This window comes from Salvelinus namaycush, chromosome 28 (assembly GCF_016432855.1).
Source record: "Salvelinus namaycush isolate Seneca chromosome 28, SaNama_1.0, whole genome shotgun sequence".
In the NCBI taxonomy this organism is placed as follows: domain Eukaryota; kingdom Metazoa; phylum Chordata; class Actinopteri; order Salmoniformes; family Salmonidae; genus Salvelinus; species Salvelinus namaycush.
The window spans coordinates 12,451,493-12,466,129 of NC_052334.1; the positions used below are offsets into that span (position 1 = coordinate 12,451,493).

The 14,637-nt window shown below is 41.6% G+C and overlaps 1 protein-coding gene across 5 annotated transcripts in view; it reads left to right on the plus strand.

The window, feature by feature from the left end:
• The window catches only part of LOC120023125 (AT-rich interactive domain-containing protein 4A-like), a 51,780-nt gene that overhangs the window by 21,640 nt on the left and 15,503 nt on the right, over positions 1-14,637 (plus strand). For 2 of the 5 annotated variants that reach the window (XM_038967103.1, XM_038967101.1), the window contains exons 9-15: positions 3,727-3,806; positions 4,016-4,092; positions 4,242-4,393; positions 12,974-13,049; positions 13,402-13,496; positions 13,912-14,009; positions 14,284-14,602. In XM_038967103.1, coding sequence (XP_038823031.1) covers positions 3,727-3,806; positions 4,016-4,092; positions 4,242-4,393; positions 12,974-13,049; positions 13,402-13,496; positions 13,912-14,009; positions 14,284-14,602 — 897 coding nt within the window. The remainder of the gene's footprint in view (positions 1-3,726; positions 3,807-4,015; positions 4,093-4,241; positions 4,394-12,973; positions 13,050-13,401; positions 13,497-13,911; positions 14,010-14,283; positions 14,603-14,637) is intronic. The other 3 variants (XM_038967104.1, XM_038967105.1, XM_038967102.1) reach the window with 3 other exon arrangements.

The following is a 14,637-nucleotide window of genomic DNA, read 5'->3' on the forward strand; positions in this document are numbered from 1 at the left end:
GCATGCAGAGTCTCAATTTGGTGTTTGTCCCATTTTGTGAATTCTTGGTTGGTGAGCGGACCCCCGACCTCACAACCATAAGGAGCAATGGATTCTATAACTGATTCAAGTATTTTTAGCCAGATCCTTATTGGTATGTCAAATTTTAATTCTTTTTGATGGCATAGATTCTTGCCTTGTCTCTCAGATCGTTCACAGGTTTTTGGAAGTTACCTGTGGCACTGATGTTTAGGCTGAGGTATGTATCGTTTTTTGTGTGCTCTAGGACAAGGGTGTAAGGTGGAATTTGTATTCGTGGTCCTGGCAACTGGACGTTTTTTGGAACACCATTATTTTTGTGTTACTGAGATTTACTGTCGGGGCCCAGGTCTGACAGAATCTGTGCAGAATATCTAGGTGCTGCTGTAGGCCCTCCTTGGTTGGTGACAGAAGCACCAGATCATCAGTAGACATTTGACTTCAGATTCTAGTACGGTGAGGCCGGGTGCTGCAGGCTGTTCTCGTGTCCTCGCCAATCGATTGATGTATATGTTGAAGAGGGTGGGGATTAAGCTGCATCCCTGTCTCACCCCCTGGCCCTGTGGGAAGGAATGTGTGTGTTTTTCCCCCAACACCCCTTTCCATCAATTTGTATAGCAGGCCCTCATGCCAAATTGAGTCAAGCTTTTTTGAAATCAACAAAGCATGAGAAGACTTTGCCTTTGTTTTGGTTTGTTTGTCAATTGGGTTGTGCATGGTGAACATGTCTGTCGTACGATAATTTGGTAAGAAGTAAATTTCACAGTCGTTCAGTACATTGTTTTCGCTGAGGAAATGTACGAGTCTGCTGTTAATGGTAATGCAGAGGATTTTCCCAAGGTTGCTGTTGATGCAGATCCCACGGTAGTTATTGGGGTCAAATTTGTCTCCGCTTTTGTGGTTTGGGGTGATAAGTCCTTGGTTCCAAATATGGGGGAAGATGCCAGAGCTGAGGATGATGTTCGTTGATTTATAGCCAATTGCAATTTGTGGTCTGTATATTTTATCATTTCATTGAGGATACCATCAACCTCACAGGCCTTTTTGGGTTAGAGGGTTTGTATTTTGTCCTGTAGTTATTAATTCAATGTAATTGGAGAATCCAGTGAGTTCTAGTAGTCTTTAATAGTTGATTCTAAGATTTGTATTTGATCATATGTTTTTGCTATTTTTATAGAGCCAAAAATATCGGAGGTGGTTTATCCTTCTCTGTTTTGGATAGATAACTCTTCGTGTTGTGTGTTTCAAGTTTTCCTGTTTTCCTATTAGTGGTTTGATTCTATGGATTCTTCAATTACGCTTCTGATGTGCTGTTTTTCCGTAGTGTGTCTGTATTGTTTTAGTGATTCACTATAGTGAAGCCGTAGGCTCAGGGTCTCTGTTTTTGGTTGGATAGGTTTCTCAGTTTTGTTCCTAGGTTTTTGAAGTCTTCATCAAACCATTTGCCATTGTTGTTCATTTAGGTTGTCTGCTTGAGATTTTTAGATTTGACAGGCAAGCTGAGTGGTCAAATATACTGTTTAGGTTTTCTACTGCCAAGTTTCACAGTGAAACATTTTGTCCAGGAAGTTGTCTAGAAGGGATTGCGTTTGTTGCCTAATTGTTTTTTGGTACATTTCCACACTACTTTCCTTCCATCTAGTAACATTTATTAATATTGTTACGGACCTTTTGAGATCAGTGATAAAGTAGTCTACAGTACTACTGCCAAGAGATGAGCTATAGGTGTACCTACCATAGGAGTCCTCTCGATGCCTACCATTGACTATGTACATGCTCATCATCTGACAGAGCAACAGGAGTTGTGACCCATTTTTGTTGTTTGTTTTGCTATAGTTGTGTCTAGGGGAGCATATGGGGGAGGGAATGCTGTCAACTCCAGGTAGGTGTTTGTCCCCCTGTGTGCTGAGGGTGTCAGGTTCTTGTCCAGTTCTGGCATTTAGGCTGGCACAGACTAGTACATGTCCTTGGGCCTGGAAATTGTTGATCTCCCCCTCTAGGATGGAGAAGCTGTCATCGTTAAAGTATGGGGATTCTATTGGGGGGGATATAGGTAATTTTCCGGAGATAATTTCATTATTAATTTCTAGCCAGATGTAAAATGTTACGGTTTTGACTAATTTAATAGTGGGTTAAGTCTGCTCTATAACAAATTAGCATACCCCCTGAGTTTCTTCCCTGTTTCACACCTGGTAGTTTGGTGGATGGGACTACAAGCTCTATGTAACCTAGAGGGAAACCAGTGGGTCCATCTCCTTTATACCTTGTTTCTTGTAGGATGACAAGGTCTGTATTTCCAATTTCTTTGAAGTCTGTGTTCGTGCTCTTTAGGCCAAGGGCAGATGACCCCAGACCTTGTATAATCCAGGATGAGATAGTAAAAGCTTTGTCTTCCAATGTGTCTGGGTGTTGTTTTTGTGTGTTTTAGGCCCAGACCATCACAGTAGGTGAGAGCAGATCATTTTGAGATCTGTCAATTAAATTAAATTCAAGGGGCTTTATTGGCATGGGAAACATGTGTTAACATTGCCAAAGCAAGTGAGGTAGATAATATACAAAACTGAAATAAACAATAAAAATTAAGTCAACATTACACATACAAAAGTTTCAAAAGAATAAAGACATTACAAATGTCATATGTGTATATATACAGTGTTGTAACGATGTACAAATGGTTAAAGTACACAAGGGAACATAAATAAGCATAAATATGGGTTCTCTCTCTCTCTCTGCCTGCCGGTATCTCTCACTCTTGCTCTCTCTACCTGCCGCTCTCTTTCTCTCTCTTTCTCTCTATATATATATATATATAAGGTGAACTATGGCATTTTTACTTGGGAGCACCAGTGCTTAAATAATACATTGAATAGCACATGGTTACATCTGTATCATTGTTTCAAGTCAGGTGTGCTCAGGCTGTTGTTACATTTGTATCATTTGAGGGGAGCAAGTCATGAGTAATTTGTATAATATTACTTTGCCTGTGACAACCATTACCACAGGCATGTCTGACTAGGCTATGCTGTTCCACAAAATAAATTTACAAAGCAGAAAACCGCTCATCTCCAAACTATTCAAAACTAAAGACTTATTTTACCGGCGCAAACTTTTTTTCCAGCACAGATTCGCAGGACACTCTTAAAGATGTACACACAAATTAACTATCATGAAGTGCCGATAAATCCCATTTTCATCTTTAAAAAATATATATTTTTGATCCCATTAAGGTGTGCCACGGTTCAAAAAAGGTTGGAAACTACTGGTTTATACAACCACTTGAAAAATGGAACCCATTGTGAAACTGAAAGCAAATGGATAATAACCCTCCTTGGCCTTTTTGTTCTTCTAGCACAATTCCTCTTTGATATTAGGACTCGGTGATAAAGACAAAATATCATATTTTTCTCATATTTGACTTTGTTTTCTGTTATACATACGACTTATGAGTAGTGCATGACCCTAGAATGGTGGCAACATGAATTCTAAGTGATTTTAATATGATTCTCTATTCGGATGGTTTTGTTCTCATCCAAACTACGTAGAAACTGACAGTGACGTTGTCCAACTTGTTGAACTTTTGATTTATTGAGCACTGTATAAAAATACCTTCATAGATGGTACGTGGATACATACCGGTATTCACAATATATTGCCCAGCACTATTTGCAATTGCGCCTAAATTTCCCTTTCTTTGTTGGTTCTGTCTAGGTGATATCGCCCAGCTGCAATGATGACCTGACAGTCAAGAAAGACCAATGTTTAGTGAGATCATTTGCAGACTCCAAATTGTAAGCATTGTTCATCCTACTCTTGTGTCGTAGAGTTAAGGACATTCTGGTTAGTTTACAGACATCGTCTTGTTTGATATTTGCCCCGTCATACATTTTCTAGCCAAGGGCAATGTAAATATGCATGTCTTTTTGCTATTGTAGTATTCTCATAATTGGTAACATTGTAGCTGAATGCACGTGCATTTAGATGTTTGTTTTTTTTTTAGTCGAACTGTGGCAAGAAAGGAGATCCATGAAGTGAACATGGACAGCATCTCTAAAGCTGAGTTCTCGTCGAGGAACGGTAAGGATGGCTCATCTAGGGAGCTCAACACTCAATTCCAGTTAGTTCAAGAACTGAATGGGCATTCCTATGGAGAAATGTCTTGTCCAAGTCAACTGAATTGACATAAAATTGACCTGTAACTCTTGACTTCCTCTGGCTATTCCCAGGGTTGGACGAGGCAGTGCATTTCCTCAAAACCAAGGTGGTCCCTGACAGTTGGAAGATGGACATGAGCGAGATCTTAGAATCCTCCAGCAGTGACGAGGAGGACAAGGAAGGAAAAGATAGTGAGGAGGAGGAGGAGAAGGAGGATGACGAGGTAAGAACACGGTTCTGTTTTCTACAAGTAAACCATTTTCCTTTGAGGTGCTGACCAGTACCTTGCCACATTCAGAAATTAGAATTTTCTATCAGTTTTGACAAAGCTTTAGTTCAACTGTTAGAACATTACACTTCAGTATACAGTCAAACAGTGGCCATCATAACCTGCTTGTGACGTTTGGGCTTGGAGATTATAATAGGTACTACTTCATGGAGAGAAAAAAAGGAAGTTCTTATCTTATTTTGCAGGGATAAGGTTCAAAACGAGATCCATCTCATTGAGTAGTGTAAACCCAGCTGTTGTATTGCACACTGTAGTGACCTCACCTACCTGGTCTGTCAATGAAGTTGGCTTGCACCATGCCTTCATTGCATTCCCACCCTGACATCTTGTGGCTACTGAATCACCTTGATTGAGCCAGACTCCCGATAGACCCTGGATACATCAATTGCACCATATTCCCTTTTAGTGTAACTAATTTTGACCAGGGCCCATAGTGAATAGGGTCCCATCTGGGATACACTCCTAGTGTGTGGGATAGCCCCTGCCTCAGGAACAACAATGGTTCATTCTTCCTGCTCCCAGAGTTCTGGACAAATGACCATTTGTATGGTTTCCTACACTGTTCCCATAGCAACCAGCAGCTACTTCCTATCGTTTAGAGAGGGCCTGTGGGAATTGGCTGAGGTCCAGTGGAGGCGTGCCAGCCAGGCTGTCTTATTCGTGGGAAGGCCCTTTTACTCTCCTCAAGGTTTCTTTCTACCTCGGCTGGTTTTGACAAATGCTTTGCTTCTCATGAGTGAAATAGGTTCACTTCACTGTGTATTTACTTGTCTGGGGCAGTTTGTCGATCATGGTATAGATTACACAGTACAAGCTACATTGACTACAATGGCATGGACATAGTTGATATTTCTTTCTAGTTCGTCCATTTGACTTCAGTGTACTGTGACATTGTCTGTTCGCTAGTAATAATGTACATAGGGAGCCATATCTATGGCCCCGGTTACTGTGAATAGGTTACACACCAACACTAGGGCTGTCCCCAACTAAAAAAATATTAAATAAACATCTTGATCAACTAAGAGTTGTGTTTAGACTAATCAATTGGTAGAAAATGTAAAACGTGTATTTTTCCATATATAGACACATCCTACGTGTTTTAATCAAATCAAATTTAGTCTGATGCTTTAAGCGCGCTGTTTGATGAAATAATTAAGACACACAAATTCTAGAGTCCGACTGCAATTGATTTGATTGTGCCGGGCCAAGCTAAGACTTGCCGTGCTGTTTTAAAAAATAAATAACGGCAATTGTCTGTGTGTGAACGTTTACTGATTGCTCAGGAGGTAAAGGGAAAGTGGGATGTGTGCAAAAAATTTGACTTAGTTGTGAAAAATACTGGATATCAAGAAAAAGGTAAGGAGTATTATGTATGCCAAACAGTTATTTATTTATATATATATATATATATATATATATTAATATTACCTTTATTTAACCAGGTAGACCAGTTGAGAACAAGTTTTTAATTTAAAACTGCGACCTGGCCAAGATAAAGCAAAGCAGTGCGACAAAACAACAGACATAGTCAATAAACAAACATAGTCAATAACACAATAGAAAAATCTATGTACAGTGTGTGAAAATGTAGAAGAGTAGAGAGGTAAGGCAATAAATAGGCCATGGAGGTGAAATAATTACAATTTTAGCATTAACACTGGAGTGATAGATGTGCAGTTGATGATGTGCAAGTAGAGAATAGAGATACTGGTGTGCAAAAGAGCAAGAGGATAAGTAACAATATCGGGATGAGGTAGTCGGGTGTGCTATTTACAGATTGGCTGTGTACAGGTACAGTGATTGGTAAGCTGCTCTGATAGCTGATGCTTAAAGTTAGAGAGGGAGATATAAGTCTCCAGCTTCAGTGACTTTTGCAGTTCGTTCCAGTCATTGGTAGCAGAGAACTGTAAGGAAAGGCGGCCATAGGAAGTGTTGGCTTTGGGGATGACCAGTGCAATATACCTGCTGGAGTGCGTGCTATGGGTGGATGTTGCTATGGTGACCAATGAGCTGAGACAAGGCGGGTCTTTACCTAGCAAATACTTATAGATGACCTGGAGCCAGTGGGTTTGGCAACGAATATGTAGTGAGGGCCAGCCAACGAGAGCATACAGGTCGCAGTGGTGGGTAGTATATGGGGCTTTGGTGACAAAACGGATGGCACTGATAGGCTGCATCCAATTTGCTGAGTAGAGTGTTGGAGGCTATTTTTTAAATGACATCGCCGAAGTCAAGGATCGGTAGGATAGTCAGTTTTACGAGGGTATGTTTGGCAGCATGAGTGAAGGATGCTTTGATACGAAATAGGAAGCCGATTCTAGATCTAATTTTGGATTGGAGATGCTTAATGTGAGTCGAAGGAGAGTTTACAGTCTAACCAGACACCTAGGTATTTGTAGTTGTCCACATATTCTAGGTCAGAACCGTCCAGAGTAGTGATGCTAGTCGGGCGGGAGGGTGTGGGCAGCAATCGGTTGAAGAGCATGCACTAAGTTTTACTTGCATTTAAAAGCAGTTGGAGAACTCGGAATGAGTGTTCTATGGCATTGAAGCTCGTTTGGAGGTTTGTTAGCACAGTGTCCAAAGAAGGGCCGTTAGATTAGCATGTAATTTTCTGACCATTTGGAACTGTGTAAACACCACTAAATTATAAGCCTTTACGGGGTTGCACATTTTGGGGAATATTCAGAGGTGGAAACTTTCCGTGGAAATTAACGTGAATATATGGGAATTAACAGAAATACAGTTGAAGTCAGAAGTTTACATACACCTTAGCTAAATACATTTTAACTCAGTTTTACACAATTCCAGACATTTAACCCTAGTAAAAATTGTCTTAGGTCAGTTAGGATCACCACTTTGTTTTAAGAATGTGAAATGTCAGAATAATAGTAGAGAGAATGATTTATTTCAGCTTTTATTTATTTCACATTCCCAGTGGGTCAGAAGTTTTCATACACTCAATTAGTATTTGGTAGCATTGCCTTTTAAATTGTTTCACTTGGGTCAAACGTTTCGGGTAGCCTTCCACAAGCTTCCCACAATAAGTTGGGTGAATTTTGGCCCATTCCTCCTGACAGAGCTGATGTAACTGAGTCAGGTTTGTAGGCCTCCTTGCTCGCACACGCTTTTTCAGTTCTGCCCACACATTTTCTATAGGATTGAGGTCAGGACTTCAACTGTATATGCAAATGAATATTAATACCATTTCAATGTAGATGTTTTTTGCATTGGATATATTTACCATATCATATGGAGACAAACATAAACCTTTTACCTTATCATAAGTAGACATAATTGCAAATGACAATCCTTCCAATAGAAAAAAATGAAATAATTTGTTACGAATTGAACTTGAATTAAATGAGTTGACTTCACATGGGATGATTTCCCTGAACTACAAAAGAGAATATTGAATGATCCCCAATAATCCATCGCATCTCTCAAAAGTGTTTTCAACATACATCTGTAAAATGATCGTCTAGAAATGAAAGCTTTGGTTGTCTTCTTCTCAGGCTTCCATGTCTTCTCCCTGGACCTCCTCAATGTCCACCTCTTGAACATCAGACTCTGAGGCCTCATCTTCACTGTCACTTTCCAACCGTGTTGAGGGTGGCTCAGTCCCTTCCACCAGGTGGCTGATGAGATATGTTGGCACGACTGCCATATTGCATCTCCATCCCCAAGCCCTTGCTTGGAAGTGTACTTCGCCAGACTGCCAAGAACCTTGCCCTCATCCAGGCCAAGGTGGCGAGACACGGTAGTGATGACACCATAGGCCTTGTTGATCCCTGCACCAGACAGGATGCTCTTGCCAGCATACTTGGGGTCCAACATGTACGCTGTGGCGTATGGGCTTCAGGCAGAAGTCCACGCTTTTTGATGTATTTCAGAACTGCAGTTTCCTCTGCTTGGAGCAACAGTGAAGTGGGCAGGGCATTCTTCTCTAACATCTGCAAGCGGAGTCTGAACATCAGACAGGATGCCATTGTCTCCCGCAATCTGTGCAATGGCTACTGATATAGGTTTCAGGCTGCTTACCACTCTCCCAAAATACTTAATCTAGGAGGATCCTCTTGATGGGGCTGTCCATATCAGCAGACTGATGTGGCCATTTCTTGGAGAGACTCCTTCCCCTCTAGGAGACTGTCAAACATGATGACAACACCACCCCAACGGGTGTTGCTGGGCAGCTTCAATGTGATGCTCTTATTCTTCTCACTTCTCATGCTTGGTGAGGTAGATTGCTGCTATAACTTGATGACCCTTCACATACCTAACCATTTTCTTGGCTCTCTTGTAGAGTGTATCCATGATGTCCTTGAGGAGCAGATTCAATGCATGAGCAGCACAGCCAATGGGTGTGATGTGAGGGTAGGACTCCACTTTAGACCAAGCAGCCTTCATGTTTGCAGCATTGTCTGTCACCAGTGCAAATACCTTCTGTGGTCCAAGGTCATTGATGACTGCTTTCAACTCATCTGCAATGTAGAGACTGGTGTGTCTGTTGTCCCTTCTGTCTGTGCTCTTGTAGAATACTGGTTGAGGGGTGGAGATGATTTAGATAATTATTCCTTGCCCACGAACATGCGACCACCCTTCAGAGATGATTGCAATACAGTCTGCTTTCTCTATGATTTGCTTGACCTTCACTTGAACTCTGCGTCCAGCAAATGAGTAGATAAAACATGCCTGGTTGGAGGGGTGTATGCTGGGCAAAGAACATTCTGAAATCTCTACCAATACACATTGCCTGTGAGCATCAGAGGTGAACTAGTTGCATACACAGCTCGAGCAAGACATTCATCAGCATTTCTTTGAATACGTTCCTCCATTTGAGTCAAAAAAAACTTCTGATTCCAGGAGGACCATGAGCTGTTGCTATTGATAAGGTGTCAGATTCATCATTTTCACCTCGAATAGAAGTAGAGGGACTTTTGTCAGAGGTTGCTTGTTGTGAGCGCTGAGGGAACTTTATGCACTTGGCCAAACGATTTGGCATCTTTGTTGCGTTCTTCACGTGATTTGGCACAGTATTTGCAAATGTACACAGCTTTTCCTTCTTCATTGGCTGCAGTGAAATGTCTCCACACATCAGATAGTGCCTGTGGCATTTTCCTGTAAAGATTTGAATAAAATGAGTAATAAAAAATAAAAAACAATTCCATGTACAGAAATAGTTAAGTAATTATATTAAACAACTCCTTTGTAAGAAATGTTTTAAATTGAAACGTATGGAAACAGGTGAATTAACAATCCTCTGTTAGCAAGCTAAAACCCACATCGGAAGCAAAAACTAACTAGCAGAAATTGTTAACAAGTTTGAAATGATTTACACACACTTTGCTGTAGGCTACTATTTACTAGTTAACAAAAAATAATGTATGTCATATAAAATATATTCACCCCACCCAGTACTGTAATCAAAACTTACCAGAAAGCATGTAGTCCTTAGCTCAGACAGTGTGGGCTCAATAGCGTCTCATTAGTGTGCAATATCTTGATGATCAGCTGCACATGTGATGGAAGAGTGCACTGCACATGTGATGGAAGAGTGCACTGCACATGTGATGGAAGAGTGCACTGCACATGTGATGGAAGAGTGCACTGCACATGTGATGGAAGAGTGCACTGCACATGTGATGGAAGAGTGCACTGCACATGTGATGGAAGAGTGCACTGCACATGTGATGGAAGAGTGCACTGTTCATGCAGAGGGTTGCAATTCCATTGAATTGGGGATAGTTTAACCAAAATATGCCACAAGACCTAGAATTGCCTTATGTGTATCACACAAAAAAGTTTCACTGTTATAAGCTAACATTGTTTATGAATTTAAGCAAAATTCCCCAAATATCCGGGCTTAACTTCCCATAGAAAATGTTTGGGAAAATTACCGGAAAGTTTCCAACCCTTTGCAACCCTAAGCCTTTATTATAGCAGGGACTAAGAACAGTCGTATGTATTTGTGAATGCAATTGCCGAAATGAACGGTTTACGTAAACTATTGTTTAGGCCAATTATTCATGGGTCGCTTTGTTTTATTTTAGAACTAAAATGCTTGATTGCATTTCAAGTCATGAATTACTCTTACTGTGTGATGACATGAACGATAGAATGACTAATTGATAAAGTAGCCTATAAGTACTGTAGGCTATTGAAATATAGGCCTAAGTAAGTTACGGTATTAATACTAAACAGGATGAACTCTTAGGCCTACAGCTCAATGGTGGTTATACGCTGCTGCTATACTAAGCCTACTAATGATAATGATATTACTTATTATTATAATGGTGATCATATTAATAATAGCAATAAGGAGATCAAGAAAAAGGAGGGTTATTATAAATAAAAACAATTCTGATAACTTGGAAGAGTGTAAACACTAAATAAATGAAGTACCTTTTTTGTTCTAACGAAAAATACAGCATAGCAAAGATTTAAAAACAGATGACTTTGATTTGTTTATCCGACGTGTTTGCATGAGGCTTGGTGCTCATGGAATCAGTAAGCTATTAAACACTCAAACAGGCAACAGAAGCAGGATCTGTTTTATTTCTGTAGATGTGCATTTGGAAATTATTCAGACACCTTGACTTTCCACATTTTGTTACATTACAACCATCAATCTACACACACTACAGCATCATGACAAAGCCAAAACATGTTTTTAGAGATGTTTGCAAATGTTTTAAAAATAAAAAACTGAAATCACATTTTACATAAGTATTTAGACCCTTTACTCAGTACTTTAAAGCACCTTTTGGCAGCAATTACATCCTCTAGTCTTCTTGGGTATGATGCTACAAGCTTGGCACACCTGTATTTGGTGAGTTTCTCCCATTCGTCTCTGCAGATCCTCTCAAGGTCTTTTCAGGTTGGATGGGGTGCGTCGCTTCACAGCTATTTTCAGGTCTCTCCAGAGATGTTAGTTCGGGTTCAAGTCTGACCTCTGGCTGGGCCACTCAAGGACATTCAGAGACTTCCCGAAGCCACTCCTGCATTGTCTTGGCTTTTTGCTTAGGGTCATTATCCTGTTGGAAGGTTAGCCTTCGCCCCAGTCTGAGGTCCTGTGCGCTCTGGTGCAGGTTTTCATCAAGGATCTCTTTGTACTTTGCTATGTTCATCTTTGCCTCGATCCTCACTAGTCTTTCAGTCCCTGCTGATAAAAAATGTCCCCACAGCATGATGCTGCCTCCACCATGCTTAACCTGGCACCATCCCTACGGTGTTCTCCAGGCGTGACGCTTGGTATTCAGTGTAAATAGTTTGTTTCAATCTTTGTTTCATCAGACCAGAGACTCTTGTTTCTCATGGTCCGAGTCCTTTAGGTACATTTTTGGCAAACTCCAAGCGAGCTGTCATGTGCCTTTTTTACTGAGGCGTGGCTTCCATCTGGCCACTATCATAAAAGCCTGATTGGTGGAGTGCTGCGGAGATGGTTGTCCTTCTGGAAGGTTTTTAGATCTCCACAAAGGAACTCTAGAGCTCTGTCAGAGTGACCATCGGATTCTTGGTCATCTCCCTGACCAAGATTCTTCTCCCTCGATTGCTCAGTTTGTCCGGGCGGCAAGCTCTAGGAAGACTCTTGAGGGTCCATAACTTCTTCCATTTAAGAATGATGAAGGCCACTGTGTTCTTGGACCTTCAATCCTGCATAAATGTTTTGCTACCCTTCACTGGATCTGTACCTCGACACATTCCTGTCTCGGCGCACTACGGACAATTCCTTCGACCTCATGGCTTGGTTTTTGCTCTGTGTGTGTGTGTGCCTTTCCAAATCATGTCCAATCAATTGAATTTACCACAGGTGGACTCCAATCAAGTTGTAGAAACATCTCAAGGATGATCAATGGAAACAGGGTGCACCTGAGCTCAATACAAAGGGTCTTGAATGCTTATGTAAATAATAGCATTGCTAACTCTACAGGAATGTAGCTATGTCAGGACTGATGGGTTTTACTTGCATGCCTCCTTGTCTACTCACAGCTTTTCATTATGTCTTCCGTCTCTTTAAAAACTATTTATTTTATCAAATTAGTTGCATTTGTACATCAAAAAGAAAGGAGGACCAAGGCACTCTTCATATAATTAATTAAAATGCCTTTACATTTACATTTACATTTAAGTCATTTAGCAGACGCTCTTATCCAGAGCGACTTACAAGTACATACATTCATACTTTTTTTTTTTTGTACTGGCCCCCCGTGGGAATCGAACCCACAACCCTGGCGTTGCAAGTGCCATGCTCTACCAACTGAGCCACACGGGGCCTTTATTAGTATGGCATGTTCAATAGAAACAAAGTTGTTTAAAAACCGACGCGTTTCGGCTGCATGGCCTTCGTCAGGGAGTACTTAGGACTCACATTTGTATTTAGGACTAAAATATGTTTGTCGAGAACTTGTCAGAATAACAGCACAGTCGCTGACAGGTAATGACTAACACAAGATATCGTCGGTTGATGCCTCATTTGCCTATTTTAACCAAGGTGTGTTGCGTTTACCTTCCCAGCAGCCTGAGGATGAGGCGGACCCAGAGGAGAGGGATCACTTCCTGCAGCAGCTGTATAAGTTCATGGAGGATCGAGGTGAGCCTTCAGCCCTGTCCCATTTATCTTCCTGTGTTTTCCCTGTGTCTCAAATAGCATCCTATTTCCTATATTGTGCCCTACTTTTGACCAGGGCCCATTGGTGATCTTTCATGGCTTTTCCAGCGTACAACACTTTACTGCAAGCGCACATACACTACCTTGCCGGCTCTGGCTCTGAATGCTGCATCCATCCTTCATTTGATTTCACTGCAGTTTTTTTATCACACAATGCATCCTTATCAGTCATTCAACGACAACATATGAAATAAGAACGATGCTCCTGTGATTTGGAATGCCCTAGAATGTGCTACTTTTCCTCTCACTGCTCTTCTCCACATCTTCTCCTCAGGGACGCCAATTAACAAGCCTCCTGTGCTCGGCTACAAGGATCTGAACCTCTTCAAGCTCTTCAGGCTAGTCTACCAGCAGGGGGGCTGTGACAAAGTGAGTGCATCTCATCTATACAGCTAACACCCCCCCCCTGCCTCTTTCATCCGAGTCCTCCTCACTGCAGTGGCAGGCAGGCAGACTGTCTGGTCTCGTCATCTAATGTGAACAGCCCGTTCTCTCAAGCTTTGTCTCGCCTCTGTAAGCAGAATTGCAGCATGTAGCTTTTTAGTGGACTATCAAGGTCATGGATGGGGCTGTCTGGCTGGTGTTCTGCATGTCAGCTGTTATGAGGGCATAGAAAACAATAGGCCTGATATGACTTAACAATTTGGACTGTTTCTCGATCAAGTGATGTTGGTAGCGTTTTGTCTCACTTACCTCCCGGTTTGTTTTGTTGAAGATATTCTTGATATAGCGTGGCCTACATGAATGATTATTCATATGTTACGTTAATGGTTGTTGTTTGCAGATTGAAAGTGGATCTGTGTGGAAACAAATCTACATGGACCTGGGCATTCCCATCCTAAATTCTGCTGCCTCCTACAATGTGAAGACTGCCTACAGAAAGTAGGTGCTGGTTCACTTCACTCAGACTGACAAGCACTCTTTACCAGACACGTCTTTCTTTTGAAGCTGTTGAGTCATTTGCGTTGATGTTGAGAAATGCACTCAACGACTTGGCATGATAAATTCAAACTGTGTTCTAGGACGGATTACTATAAGGCTATATAAATACATTTGATTGATGGATATTTGAGATTTTGCACCAAGATTATTTAGAAGTGTGTGGTGAGTGACATTTACTGTGTGTGTGTGTGTGTGTGTGTGTGTGTGTGTGTAGGTACCTGTATGGCTTTGAGGAGTACTGCCGCTCAGCCTGCATCGTGTTCAGGACTATCCACCACAACGAGGCTCGTCCAGCGTCCCAGTCCTCCCAGTCCCAGACAGAGCAGAAGGCTGCCCAGGTCCCTGAGGTGAAGGACAAAGACAAGGTTGGCAAGTGCCCAACACCACCCGTCCAGAATGAGTCTGCTGCAGCCACAGAGGACAAGCCTGCCCAGGAGGAGGCTGAGTCGGGGAGTGAGAGCGACAAAGAGAGCCACAAAGATATCGCCTCTCCCAGGGTTAGGAGTTCTCAAAAGCAACTTTTGTCCTTTGTGGTGATTTACTTTTTTCAAGCTCTTAGATTTCCTCC